The following is a 12,668-nucleotide window of genomic DNA, read 5'->3' on the forward strand; positions in this document are numbered from 1 at the left end:
AAATGATTTGTATGCTATCATTTTGTCTCATTTTAATAAAATGCTGTGAAACTAAGGCACTTTATAAAATGTACAGAGAACATAGTAAGGTGCAACTAATTCATTCAACAATACTGTCTTCACTAAGATCCATCCATTAGCACTCTGATAAAATTGCTTAATCACTGATACAGGTAATAATATCAGTCTGATTAGTTTCTGAAATATTACAATATCAAAAAAATTACTCAAGATTTATAATCAGAAGCTTAGCTATATAATTTCTAGTTTTTTGTTGTTGTTGTTGTTTGTTTGTTTTTTTCATTTAAAATCTTCCCTGGAACTGCAAAAAATGTAAGACAGGAGCCATCCAAAATGGCACATAGGCAATCATGTAGAATAGCTTCCTTCTAATTTCTCTAATGCTGTCCATCTATGACTAACCTGCTAAACCCTCAAAGATTTGGACCACCGTGTTATTATAATGGTATGTCCTGACACAACCCACACAGCAAGATGAACACTGCAAGAGTGGTACTTACATCATCAACCAACACCTCTAATTCATATTCATGAATTCCTCCTCCTCCATAGACAGAAAAGCCAACCACAACTATTCCAGGTTTGTCTACTGAAAAACAGATTGCGTCTGGGGACCCATTCCCTGTGTTCCAACTTCTCCCCTGACTTGTTTTTGTGAATCGGTTAGCACTGGCTTTAACGGAATGGAGAGAATTAAGGCCATCCACCTGTGAACGATAAAAGCGACGACATCAGAAGTCTGTACCTGAGCATTACTCATATACCTTTGACAAAACTATCCAAAGGTTTCTAATAACCTACTTTTAACAAGTGAGTTAAACTTTCCTATAGGTACATTCCATTAAGAGATGAACTAAATAATGGCAGATTTTATCAGTCTAAATTCACAAATCAATATCATATGACAGTATTATCCAGTCACATTAAACTATACACATCACTTAATAGAAAGAATAAACATTAAGAAGTATAAACAGAGGTATAGACATAAGTTATCACAATCATATGAATGACGTATCACTCACTTTGTAATGAGTTACCAGAAATTTCATCAATATATAGACTAATAGCTTTCAGACCATGTTGCAGAGAAGTCTAGGAATTTTGGACAGAGAAATTCAAAAAAGAGGTTGACTCAAAGTTCCTGTCCTCATTCAGACCATCCCTCCTGTTATCTGTGAGTTTGGGAATTGAGAATTCATTGCAAAAAATGTTCTGTGCCTTAAGTTTGAATACCACTAATGTATAACTTGGCAGTCAATATTTGAAAGTACACACATATGCACATGTGTGTACAACCTCATTAATTACAGACTCTGACTAGAGAGGATCAGAGTACTTATTTTGGTTTGAAACCTCTCTTTTTAATTATAGAGCCTGCTTCTGATCTAAGTTGGCTCCAGATGTTTGGAAGACCTACAAGAGGAAAAAATTAAAGTTAATGACTCTAGCAAGAATTATAAACTTCTCTGAGGAAGAGAGATATATGGATATCTAAATAAGGACCTTTAGAAACTCCCAAGGTTATACATTAGGCATATGTAATTTGGGGCATCCCTTTTCATTAGAAAAGTTAAGTTCACAGGGAATAACTAGATAGTCAATTTCTGACGGGAACTTTTGCAGGACAGATCTTTTCCTCTGGGATCTAGTACAGAAGGGAAACATCTTATAGACTGAATGAATAAGTGACAAAAAAATTTAAATGTTCTGACAAGGGTTTCACCTCCTAGGCCAGAGCTTAAGACACTACAAGCTGCTCAGCTTCGTGTAATCATTTAGAAATACTATAGGCTAAACTTTCACTACAAATCGGTAATGAGTGTAGACTGAACAGATTAAGAATAGATTCTGAAATAAATCAATAAGGAAGAAAAAGCAAAGAACAGGAATTATAAAAGTAAACAGAGAAAAGACATTCGTTGACAAACAAGAGACCTGAGAGGCCAATGAGTACAAGCTAGTTACTGAGCATTCACTTGAATGATATATTTCACATTATAACATGATTTTCCTTCTTCTTCTTCTTCTTTTTTTTTGGTCTTTTTGCCATTTCTTGGGCCGCCCCCGTGGCATATGGAGGTTCCCAGGCTAGGGGTCTAATTGGAACTGTAGCCGCCGGCCTACACCACCAGCCACAGCAGCTCGGAATCCGAGCCGCGTCTGCAACCTACACCACAGCTCACGGCAACGCTGGATCCTTACGCCACTGAGCAAGGCCAGGGATCGAACCCGCAACCTCATGGTTCCTAGTCGGATTCATTAACCACTGAGCCACAACGGGAACTCCAATATAACATGATTTTCAAAACCAATCTACTGTCTACTTTTCCAGGAGAAAAAACATTAGAAACATTAGAAAATATTAGAAACATTCATCAAATTCAGTCAAGACATTTAGATAAATTATAAAACTGAATGAGCAGGGCGGTGAAATGGTGAAAAATAGTTACAAAAATGTAAAGGCATTTTAAAATGCTTCAAAGTAGTTTTATCAAACATATTTGTTTTTGTTTTGTTAGATACATTTATTTTTTAGATTTCACAGATAAGTGTTAACATAGAGTACGTGTCTTTTTCTTTTTTATTAATGATTATTTTTTCCATTATAGTTGGTTTACACTGTTCTGTAATTTGTACTCTACAGCAAAGTGACCCAGCCACACATACATATACACATTCTTTTTCTCACATTATCCTCCATCATGTTCCATCACAAGTGACTAGATATTGTTCCCAGTGCTATACAGCAGGATCCCATTTTATCCTTGTCAAACATATTAATATTTGATCCTTTAAAAACTTTCTGAGAATGGCTGCATAACAATGTGGACGTACTTAATGCCACTGAACTGTACACATAAACATGATTATGATATTTTGTTACCTAATTTACTATAATTTAAAAAAACTCTGTGATATAGATCAGATAAAAATTATTATTCCCATTTTACATGTGTGTTTCCCTAGGGTTGATTAAGTGGACAGAGCTCAGGTTTGAACCTCTTTGCCTCTTCCATACCACATATTCATTATTAGTCGTCCTACTTCTACCACTCATTACCCAGCAATGAGAACTCTCTTTGCTTCTATTGGGACATGGTGATGGGTTGTGCAATGGGGCAGTGAAGGGGAAAATGTGTATTTTACATTACTGCAATATTTTGTATTACTGCAACATCCTGGGAAGAACTGGTAAGAGAGAAGAAACAAGAGCAGAGGAGAGGTGTAAGGAAGGGGAGAAAAACCCCATCTAGCTTGAAGGTATTTTCTTAATGAAAATTAGTTTCTATAAAACCAAAATACATGAAAAAAGAAAGAATGCAGAGAGTTTAAACATGTGCTCATTATCCAATATCAAAATATACCATTACCTCAGATCCCAGGGCTGATGCTGTCAGCTCACTGACAATACTGGCCAGTAACCCACAGGTGTTGGAGACCAGGTGGGAGGAGAAGAGCTCGTTCTCTCTCCTCAGGCTGTTCCGGACCGGGAGCACCACAATAACCAGCATTTTCTCGAGAACTTCACGGAAGCTTGTCATCCCTGAGATGTTCTCTTCATTCTACGACACAGGAAAAGAAGAGGCTCTAAGATATTGCTTCATTTTCCTTCACATAAGACTCAACTGCAAGATCCTGTCTTTCGAGACGACACTTAAAATTCAGACTTGAGCCTCTGTCTACATATATATCCAGCTGTATGTGGAGTCATCCTATCTACTTTTCACTTACAAGTCCTTTTTAAAATTATTAGTCACTGGGTATCGTATAAAAGTACCACATATTTATTTACAAGGTTTTTTTTTTATTAACCCTGAGTCATTTTCATTTATCCTTTAATTTACTTTTTCAATAACAGTCATGTATGCCAGAAAAAAAACCTCTTCCTGTTTTAAAAGCTTTTTCTACAAGACCAGATTCCAAACTGAGATAATTATTATTTCTGGTATGTTTAAAGGCAAAACAACTGAGAAAGAGTCTACACAAATCTATTTCTACTAAAATTCTTTCTGTACATCCAACATGGAATTCTACACCAAATATTCCTGTGCAGTTTTACAATTTCTATAGTACTTGATTTCAGAAGTGAAGACAAGAAATTCCAAACACTATTAATAAAGAACTTTCAAAATAAGAAATTACAGATTTCTTTGAAAGACTAATGGGAAAATATTTTCTTCCAGAAAAAAAGGGGGAAAGATGAATAATTTAATCAGATATCTCACATGAACATTATTTATCTCTTTTACCATCCTCATATCTTTCAGCCCACGGTCCACAGAGAGCAAGATGCACTCAATCTCATCAGAGGGCCGGTCGTGACCAATGACCCTCTTGGCTATCCTGGCAACTAGGAAATCAAACAATTTGGGATCTAGTTCCAGTTTTTTCATAGTGTTTCAAGCTCATCTGTAAAATCAGGAAATCGTTTGCTATGATTACGTTATCAAAAACAACTTGTTACTCTCTGAGCGTGAAATCTGCATTCTACACTGCATTACAGAAACATTACAGATTTAACTGATTTCATAAAGTCATAAAATCTCAGGGTGGAAAGGGGTCTTAAATCACTCTTTCCAAGATAAATCAAGTATGTCATAGAGTGTACTTTCAATCCATTAGAAAAAAATAAGTATCTTTTCGGTTAAAATCAACATGAAATTATTGTAAATCACACTCAACAATGTGATAGTCTTTCTCTCCTACTTTCTTAACATCCAATCTAAGACTAAAAATAAAATCACTTAGAGATAATCTTTTGTTGGCCACATCTACGGCACGTGGAAGTTCCTAGGCAAGGGATGGATCTGTGCCACAGCAGCAACACGAGCTGCTGCAGTGACAATGCCAGATCCTTAACCTGCTGCACCATAGGAGAACTCTTAAAATAATCAATTATTCATTTTGTTAAAAGTATAATTCTTTTTTTTTTTTGCTTTTTAGGGCCACACCCACAGCATATGGAAGTTCCGAGGCTAGGGGTCCAAATCAAAGCTACAGCTGCTGACCTACACCACAGCCACAGAAACGCCAGATCCAAGCTGCTTCTGCAACTTACACCACAGCTCATGGCAATGCCAGGTCCTTAACCCCACTGAGCGAGGCCAGGGACAGAACCCACAACCTCATGGTTCCTAGTCGATTCATTTCCACTGCACCACAATGGGAACTCCTCTACTCCTTTTTATTTTGCTTTAATTTTAAAGATAACTTCTCATCAACTTGGTAGTAATTACATATGGTTTTCATACGTATTTAAGTTTTCACCATAGTGCTTTCTAATAAGCCAGAAGCAGTTACTAAAGAGTGTTTCCTTATGACTACTGTTTCATAATGCTTATTTTAACATACCAAAATGTTACAGAAGAAATGATTTAAAAATTATTTCCTTAAAATTCTATTTTGGTAATCTAAAATACTGTATTGGAATACAAAAGTTTGCTTACAGTATCTGCACTTTTAAAATGGTTCAGGAAAATACAAATAGGAATTTATCACACATCTCTAACAAGTTTTTTACAGGTTAGAGATCATTTAAAATAAAAAAATCAGAGAAAAAAGATCACTCATTTATAGGTAAACATGAGAACATTTTTTTCCTTAATGTTAACTCCTCCCCTTGTAAAAATCATAATTATTTGGTAAATATAGCTACTGCTACAGAGGAATAAGCGCCAAGCTAAATATGTCACCATTTACAGTTTTATTGCTTCAATATAAAAAGACCTACCTGGCTGAGTTTTTCCATATGTGCTACCAGAAGGGGGAAACGGTGAACCAGCGTGGAGTCATTCTCCGTGCTAACTTGTTTAACAATTGACCGCAGCAGTACTTCCCCATCATATGCAATAGGGAAGATGGAGGTCAGCTTGACAGAAGTGTGACACAGAGCTGACATCACAGCTGCAAGGAGTCGGCTACTTGATGTCTTGAAGTTTGCCTCCTGGATATCCTTTTAAAAACAAAAATAGGCAGCCCACCAAAGGGAAATACTGCATCAATATAATCCAAGTTTCTGGATATATCAAAGGTAAACTTTTTTTTTTCTTTTTTTTCTTTTTAGGGCTGCACTTGCGGCATATGGAAGTTCCCAAGCTAGGGGTCAAATTGGAGGTCTAGCTGCCAGCTTTCACCACAGCCACAGCCATAGCAACTTGGGATCTGAGTCGTGTCTGAGACATAGATCAGAGTTCATGACAACGCCAGATCCTTAACCCACTGAGCGAGGCGAGGCAAGGGCTGGAAACTGCATCCTCACGGACACTAGCTGGATTCTTTTCCACTGTGCCACAACAGAAATTCCAGTAAACAATCTTTTAAATCATACCAAAATTTTTAGAACTCTGGCACTGTAATTATTATGTTATAGGATAATATTATATCAACACTTTAAAACACAACTGTTTAGGTTACTACCCAATGAAGCTGGAAAATTATTAAACATGGTAAAAAAAAAAAATCGGCCTCCTGTACTCTTTACGTATTCATGTAACTTTAGAATCACTGTCCTCTGTAGCACTATTCTCTAAGAAAGACATCAAAAAGGCCCTAATTAGTAAAAAGAGCAACCCAGAACCTATACAACATGCCTGCCAATTTAAAACTATCGAATGATAAAGCAAACAAAAAAAAAATGGTTTTACTTAAGTCACATACAACAAACAAGTTTCTTAATTTATCTTTCATAAACAAGTTAGAAAGACTGAGGCAACTGCAAAATATGTTCTTGAAGAATATTAATAAATCATATTTTCCACTAATATTTTACAAACTTAAATTACCTGGTCCAAACAATTCAGGAGATCACAAAGGCAAGCCCACTGTAAGGCAGGAGTTGGGTAGAAAGAATGAAAACAGGCAGTGAAGGTATTATGACATTCCTGAAGGACAGCTTCTAGGAGACTCAAGGGTTGACTGAGGTATCCTTGGGGATCATTATCCAACTTCACCATGCAGTGATCAACTCCTTCTGACAAAATTTTTCTTAGCAAAGTTCTGGTTTTTCCAATGCATTCTGCTAATTTGCTGGTTTCTTCTACAACTGCTTTTCCTGTGGCTTTAAGAGAACAAAGCAGGTTGCTAATTAAACAGAACAATAAATACATATAAAAACATTTGATTTAATTCAAATAATTTCCTATATGGCTAAAAATCACAAGTACTCATAACCTAGAAATGAAATAGTACAGAGATTATGTGTGGTCCAAAATTATTTCTTTCAAAAATCTAAACAGAAAAAAACTCCAACTTGCTAGTTTCAGCATTTAAGTCCAAATCAGTTGTTCAAAATATTTCTATTTGACAGACTCTGTTTAAAATAATACTTTATAGATCTGGTGTTGCCAAAGCTGCAGTGTAGGTCAGAGCTGTGGTTCATATTCAATCCCTGCCCCGGGAACTTCCATATATGCAGGTGTGGCCATAAAAAATTAAAAAATAAAATAAGAAATAAAGTAATATTTTATTAGAGTATTGAATTTTAATTTAGCATGACTTTTTGCTATCAAAATAACAAGCAATCTATTATATTCTTTAAAAGTAAATGTACAAGTATCACAGCAAGACAACTTCTCCTCTCAATTCAGGAGCAGGTTAAATAAAAGGTAACAAACTCTTGGTAATCCCTAAGTAAACCTTCTCAATGTCTCAAATATTTTCTCCCTGAGGGCATTTAAGAAATGAATCGTACCTGACACGGGATAAATTTCACAGGTATAGACACGCAATAACCTTAGACAACAGGTACCCACAAAGCGCAGTCTCTCTAAATCTAGAAGTGTAGCTGTAAATTGGAATCCTTTCAATCCTCTGAGTTCTTCAACTCCTAAGACTAAGGTGGTCCAGCTCCAGTGAAGAATACTCAACAATGACTCAAAACATTCCTAATCCAGAATATGAAAAAATAGATAACAATTAGTTCAAATGATATCATAGGCTGAATCAAATGGAAAAATGACATTCAACTTCAAAGGTTTATCTTGAAGTTTTTACTGAGTTTTCATAGCTCAAAAAATAGACATTCTATTAGTTCATTCATTAAATTACCATTAGGAGTATCTCTGACAAAAAAGGTAAAGTAGTTAGGCATCTATAAAAGTAGCATTATAAAATAAAAAATAAAAATAAAAGTAGCATTCTTCGATATTTATCTATTTAAAAATACATTTTTAACTTTCCCTACTACCAACCTATCTAGTTTATCATATAAATAAAGAAAAAATGAAAAACACTTATAAACATGTTTACTTAAAAGTTAAACTCTATAATGTCAATTAGTATTGTGTATATAAATCAAAAATATTTTAAACACTTTAATAAAATATTTTAGTATTAGATATCAGTAACAACATATTTTATGTCTATGTACTAAATTTTACAACACAAACTATAGCCAAATCTTGATAAACAAGTTAAGAGAATATTAAAATTGACTAAGAAAGTAACGAAACACACTTATTTGGATTTTTAAAAATTTTAGCACATGGCTTTAGGGAGGTGAGCAGCCCTCGAAGATTTAATCAGGCACATGATGACAGATACTAGATGAATATCAAAGCAAAGCACTTATTCCCTCATCTCCACCAAATTCCAGTCCTCTGGTATAGCAATATCAAGAATAAAGGTTTATAGTTTACTTCTTAAAGAAATGAATGAATAAGTTTCTTACACAAAGATTATAAATACCTAACGGTCACAAAACTACGCAGACATAAATATAAAAGAATTACTATGCACGGAGGAAAGAGATCACTGAAAAAGACAGAACAGAGGGAAAGACACGTATTTGGCTCAAAAGATACCAAACTGAGCTTAATGATATAAGGATGCCAAGGTACCAAGGAGCCAAAGCTCTTAGGGTCTCTTATTCAACAAAGCACATTCTGTTGGAAGATGAATTTGACATGATATACCAAAATTTAAATGAGTCTACTTTCAGTAGAGATATTCACAAAAGTACATAAATAGCAAAGACACATATGGATGGCTATACAGTCAATCCATGCCTCATCTGTGGATTCAACCAACAAGGAGACTGAAAATACTCGGAAAAGAAAAAAATTCCAGAAACTTCCAAAAAGCAAAAAGTGGATGTGTGGTACGCTAGCAACTATTTACACAGCAGCACTTACATTGTATTAGGTATTAACAGGCAAGCTAGAGATGATTTAAAGTGCACAGGAGGATGTGTGGAGGTTATACGCAAACACTACATAATTTTATATAAAGGAGTTGAGTATCTAGGAATCTTGGTATCTGTGAGGGGTCCTACAACCAGTCCCCCCTCAGGTATCAAGGGACAACTGTAATAATAAAAAATGAGAAATAAACTGTCCTTTGATGGGAACAGTGTCAGATAAATTAGAGTACAGCCACTCTATGGGATACTAAGCAAACATTAAAAAAATTGAGATAGAGCCAAATGTACTTACATGAAATAAATATCCAAAGTGTATTCGATGAAATTTTTAAAAAGTAAGATGCAGAACTTTAAGTATGATCAAAATTAAATAAGATGGTTGTATATAGTATATTGTAAATAGAGACTAATAAATGCATTTATGCATAAAAAATAGTCTGAAAGACTATACACCAAAATGTAAATAGTAGTTATATATGGTAAAAACAAGGTTATGGGAATAAAATTTTAAATTAGTTTTACTATAGTTTTAAACCTACTGTACCCTATTTTCACCAGGGGCATGTGTTAATTTTATGGTTTAAAAAAAAAACAACCTAATAAAAATGAAGTAAAAAGCATCCTACCTATGCATTTTACTAATATGATAAGACTACCAGCTACATTAATAAATCACATTCATATGGTCCCTTACAAATTAAAAAAAAAATACCTTAACTCATTAAAATTCATAATGACACTACGATGTAGTTTACTTAAATACTTGCGTAAGAATCCTTGAATAACAAATGAAAGAACAAAAACTTAACCCAGACTTCCCGAACTGAAACACCACAATGTTTCAACTATACCTTGCCGGTAAACCCAGTAGCATCATGTACCTAACATAGAATGTGCATGGTCAACAAAATCTCCAGTTAGATATGCAACCTTTCTACTTAATTCATTAGCATGAAAGTAATACTTCATGGCTAACACCACCCTTCAACTTTTCCTTCTCTTTCTAACTCATTCAGCATACGCATTCACATGTGATTTACAGGAAAATCTACCATTTACTTCAGAAATAGAAAAGCATGTTAAAATCAGTCAACAGCTCTATTTTCTCATTATTTGAAGCACATACTCTTTGGCAGGGGATGTCCAAGCTAACATAAACATATCTGAGTTCATAAAGCTACACTGAGATAAACTCTTAGAAAAGTGGCTAAATGTTAAACACCAAAATGAAACTGAACACAGGAAAGAAAAGCTGAAATTCTAAAGAAAATGGCTTACCACTGAGACAGTTCGTGCAAAAGATCTCTTTAAAATGTGTACAGGTTCACTGGTTTGCTGTTTGCCTTTTGAAGCACTGCCATCACTGGTTGGAAGTCTGAAGGCAGAAGAAACACATAAAATTTATGCTGGAAAGAGCAAAGAAATTTTTATTTCCAAATATACATTTTTGCAATGGCAAAATAAACATTTAAGTATCTTTGTTAGGTAAAAATCCCAGTTTGGAGCTTTCATAAACATTTTCCAATTTAAACAAAATTTTTAGCACGTGAACACTTTGGCTTTTCAATCCCACCTTGATAAGACTAGGTGTTAGAGAACGTTAAGAATACAGCAATGTTACTGTTAAACGCTACCATTAAAAATCACTCAACCACTGTACCCGAAAGTAGTAACTTGCTATGTTTATAACGCCACACATTACATACTGCCAATAACAGACTGCATAAAAAGAAACAAAAATCTCCTCTTGGAAAAAGTAAGGTTTATAACATCTAGATTCTTAAAGTGATTACTAGAAAATACATATAAGACAGAGAATCACTGTTTTAAGGGTATTTCCTGTGATTTTTACTACTTAGAGTAAGAATGCCATTTTTTTTTTTAATTTTTTTTGGTGAGAAGTTACATCCATTTGAATTCCCCCCCCCTTTTTTTTCTTTTTAAGGCTGAACCTGTATCATATGGAAGTTCCCAGGCTAGGAGTCGAATTGGAGCTGCAGCTGCTGGCCTATGCCAAAGCCACAGCCACAGCAATGCAATCCAAGCCGTATCTGTGACCTATCCCTTAGCTTGCAGCAACGCCAGATCCTTAACCCACTGAGCGAGTCCAGGAAAGGAACCTGATGGACACAATGTCAAGTTCTTCACCCGCTGGGCCACTACAGGAACTCCTCTATTTGTATTCTTTAGCTTAAAAATTATTGCAGTAATCTCGCAGAAGTAGATGGACACACAGAGGCAGAGTTCCCATATATGTCTCGATTACCATGAAGGAATTAAAATTATTAAATAAAGCTAAAGTATAATAGCATTATATGAGAAGTTACTGTTTGATATTTTAACTAAAGGAGAACATTTTTCAGCAGTAAAGGATCTTCCAATTCATTTCATCACAAAATGAACAAAAAACAAGACTGCAGAACAAATCAACCAGGCCTAAATCTAAGGTCCCTAACAGATTTCATTTTTATAAGACAAATTTTATTAGTTTAAAACATTCTGAAATTGGTAAGAAAATCAATATATTTTAAAAATAAGTTATTAAAATATTGTTATGGGCATAATACAGATAATCTGAGCAATATTTTATTAAAATTAACCTTGAGGTAAAAAATGTTTAAAAATATTCAAAACACAAATTAAATGTAGCTCTATTTCTAAAGATATACTACAACTTGCTGAATGCTTCAAATAATTCCTCCCTTATTATGTTGTATATTTTAAAGTGATCCCAGTTCACTATGTTAAAAGAATAAACCATGTTAATTATCTATAAATATGCTACGTACCTGTATAATAACTGAGGTATCTGACCAGCGTTAACATCTGTACCATTATTTGACTTCTTTGAACTCTTAAACTGGAAAACAACCCTAAGAGAAAAAATAACGTAACCAAAACAACATGACTCAAGATTCATAAGAGAAAACGAAAAATTTAACAACCATGTTTTCAAATGTTATGCTACTGAACAGAGATTCATGCTTTAAGGAAAAAAAATACAAGTAGAAGAGACAGTGTGTTGACTTCAGTTCTAGCTCTGAATGGCTTAATGGGTAAATGAAAGAACTGATTCTGACTGGGAGCTTCTAGGTTGCCCCTTAGCTTAACCTTAACCAGAACAGTAAGATGTTCACAAATATTTCAATTTACAATTTACAACCTGCTTAAATAGATACAGTATAAACTTTAGCTTCAAAACACTATGAATGAACTGTTTATGGGACTCATACAGTCCAGGATCAATGTAGTCCCCATTCAAGTATAAACCTTATAGCAAGCTGAAAAGGATACACTACAACAACACACTTAACTCCTCTACAGCATTCCACTTGAATATTCAACAACACAGACTTCACCTCCTAAATCAGTCTGCTCTTTTTTTGGTCAGCTCTGTTATGAGTTGAACAAATCTATATGAAACATACTATTTAATAACTTCTATCCATTTCAAAGAGTTTATGCTCAAGAATAATAAAGATAAACTGAATTTCTCTTATAAATG

At 34.5% G+C, this 12,668-nt stretch overlaps 1 protein-coding gene across 21 annotated transcripts in view; it reads right to left on the minus strand.

The window, feature by feature from the left end:
* The window catches only part of MYCBP2 (MYC binding protein 2, E3 ubiquitin protein ligase), a 268,897-nt gene that overhangs the window by 137,958 nt on the left and 118,271 nt on the right, over positions 1-12,668 (minus strand). For all 21 annotated transcript variants that reach the window (XM_021065752.1, XM_021065749.1, XM_021065733.1 and 18 more), the window contains 7 exons: positions 11,953-12,036; positions 10,442-10,538; positions 7,715-7,907; positions 6,807-7,081; positions 5,756-5,977; positions 3,396-3,587; positions 522-728 (listed from right to left, as the gene is read on the minus strand). In XM_021065752.1, coding sequence (XP_020921411.1) covers positions 522-728; positions 3,396-3,587; positions 5,756-5,977; positions 6,807-7,081; positions 7,715-7,907; positions 10,442-10,538; positions 11,953-12,036 — 1,270 coding nt within the window. The remainder of the gene's footprint in view (positions 1-521; positions 729-3,395; positions 3,588-5,755; positions 5,978-6,806; positions 7,082-7,714; positions 7,908-10,441; positions 10,539-11,952; positions 12,037-12,668) is intronic.

Source organism: Sus scrofa, chromosome 11, assembly GCF_000003025.6.
Source record: "Sus scrofa isolate TJ Tabasco breed Duroc chromosome 11, Sscrofa11.1, whole genome shotgun sequence".
In the NCBI taxonomy this organism is placed as follows: domain Eukaryota; kingdom Metazoa; phylum Chordata; class Mammalia; order Artiodactyla; family Suidae; genus Sus; species Sus scrofa.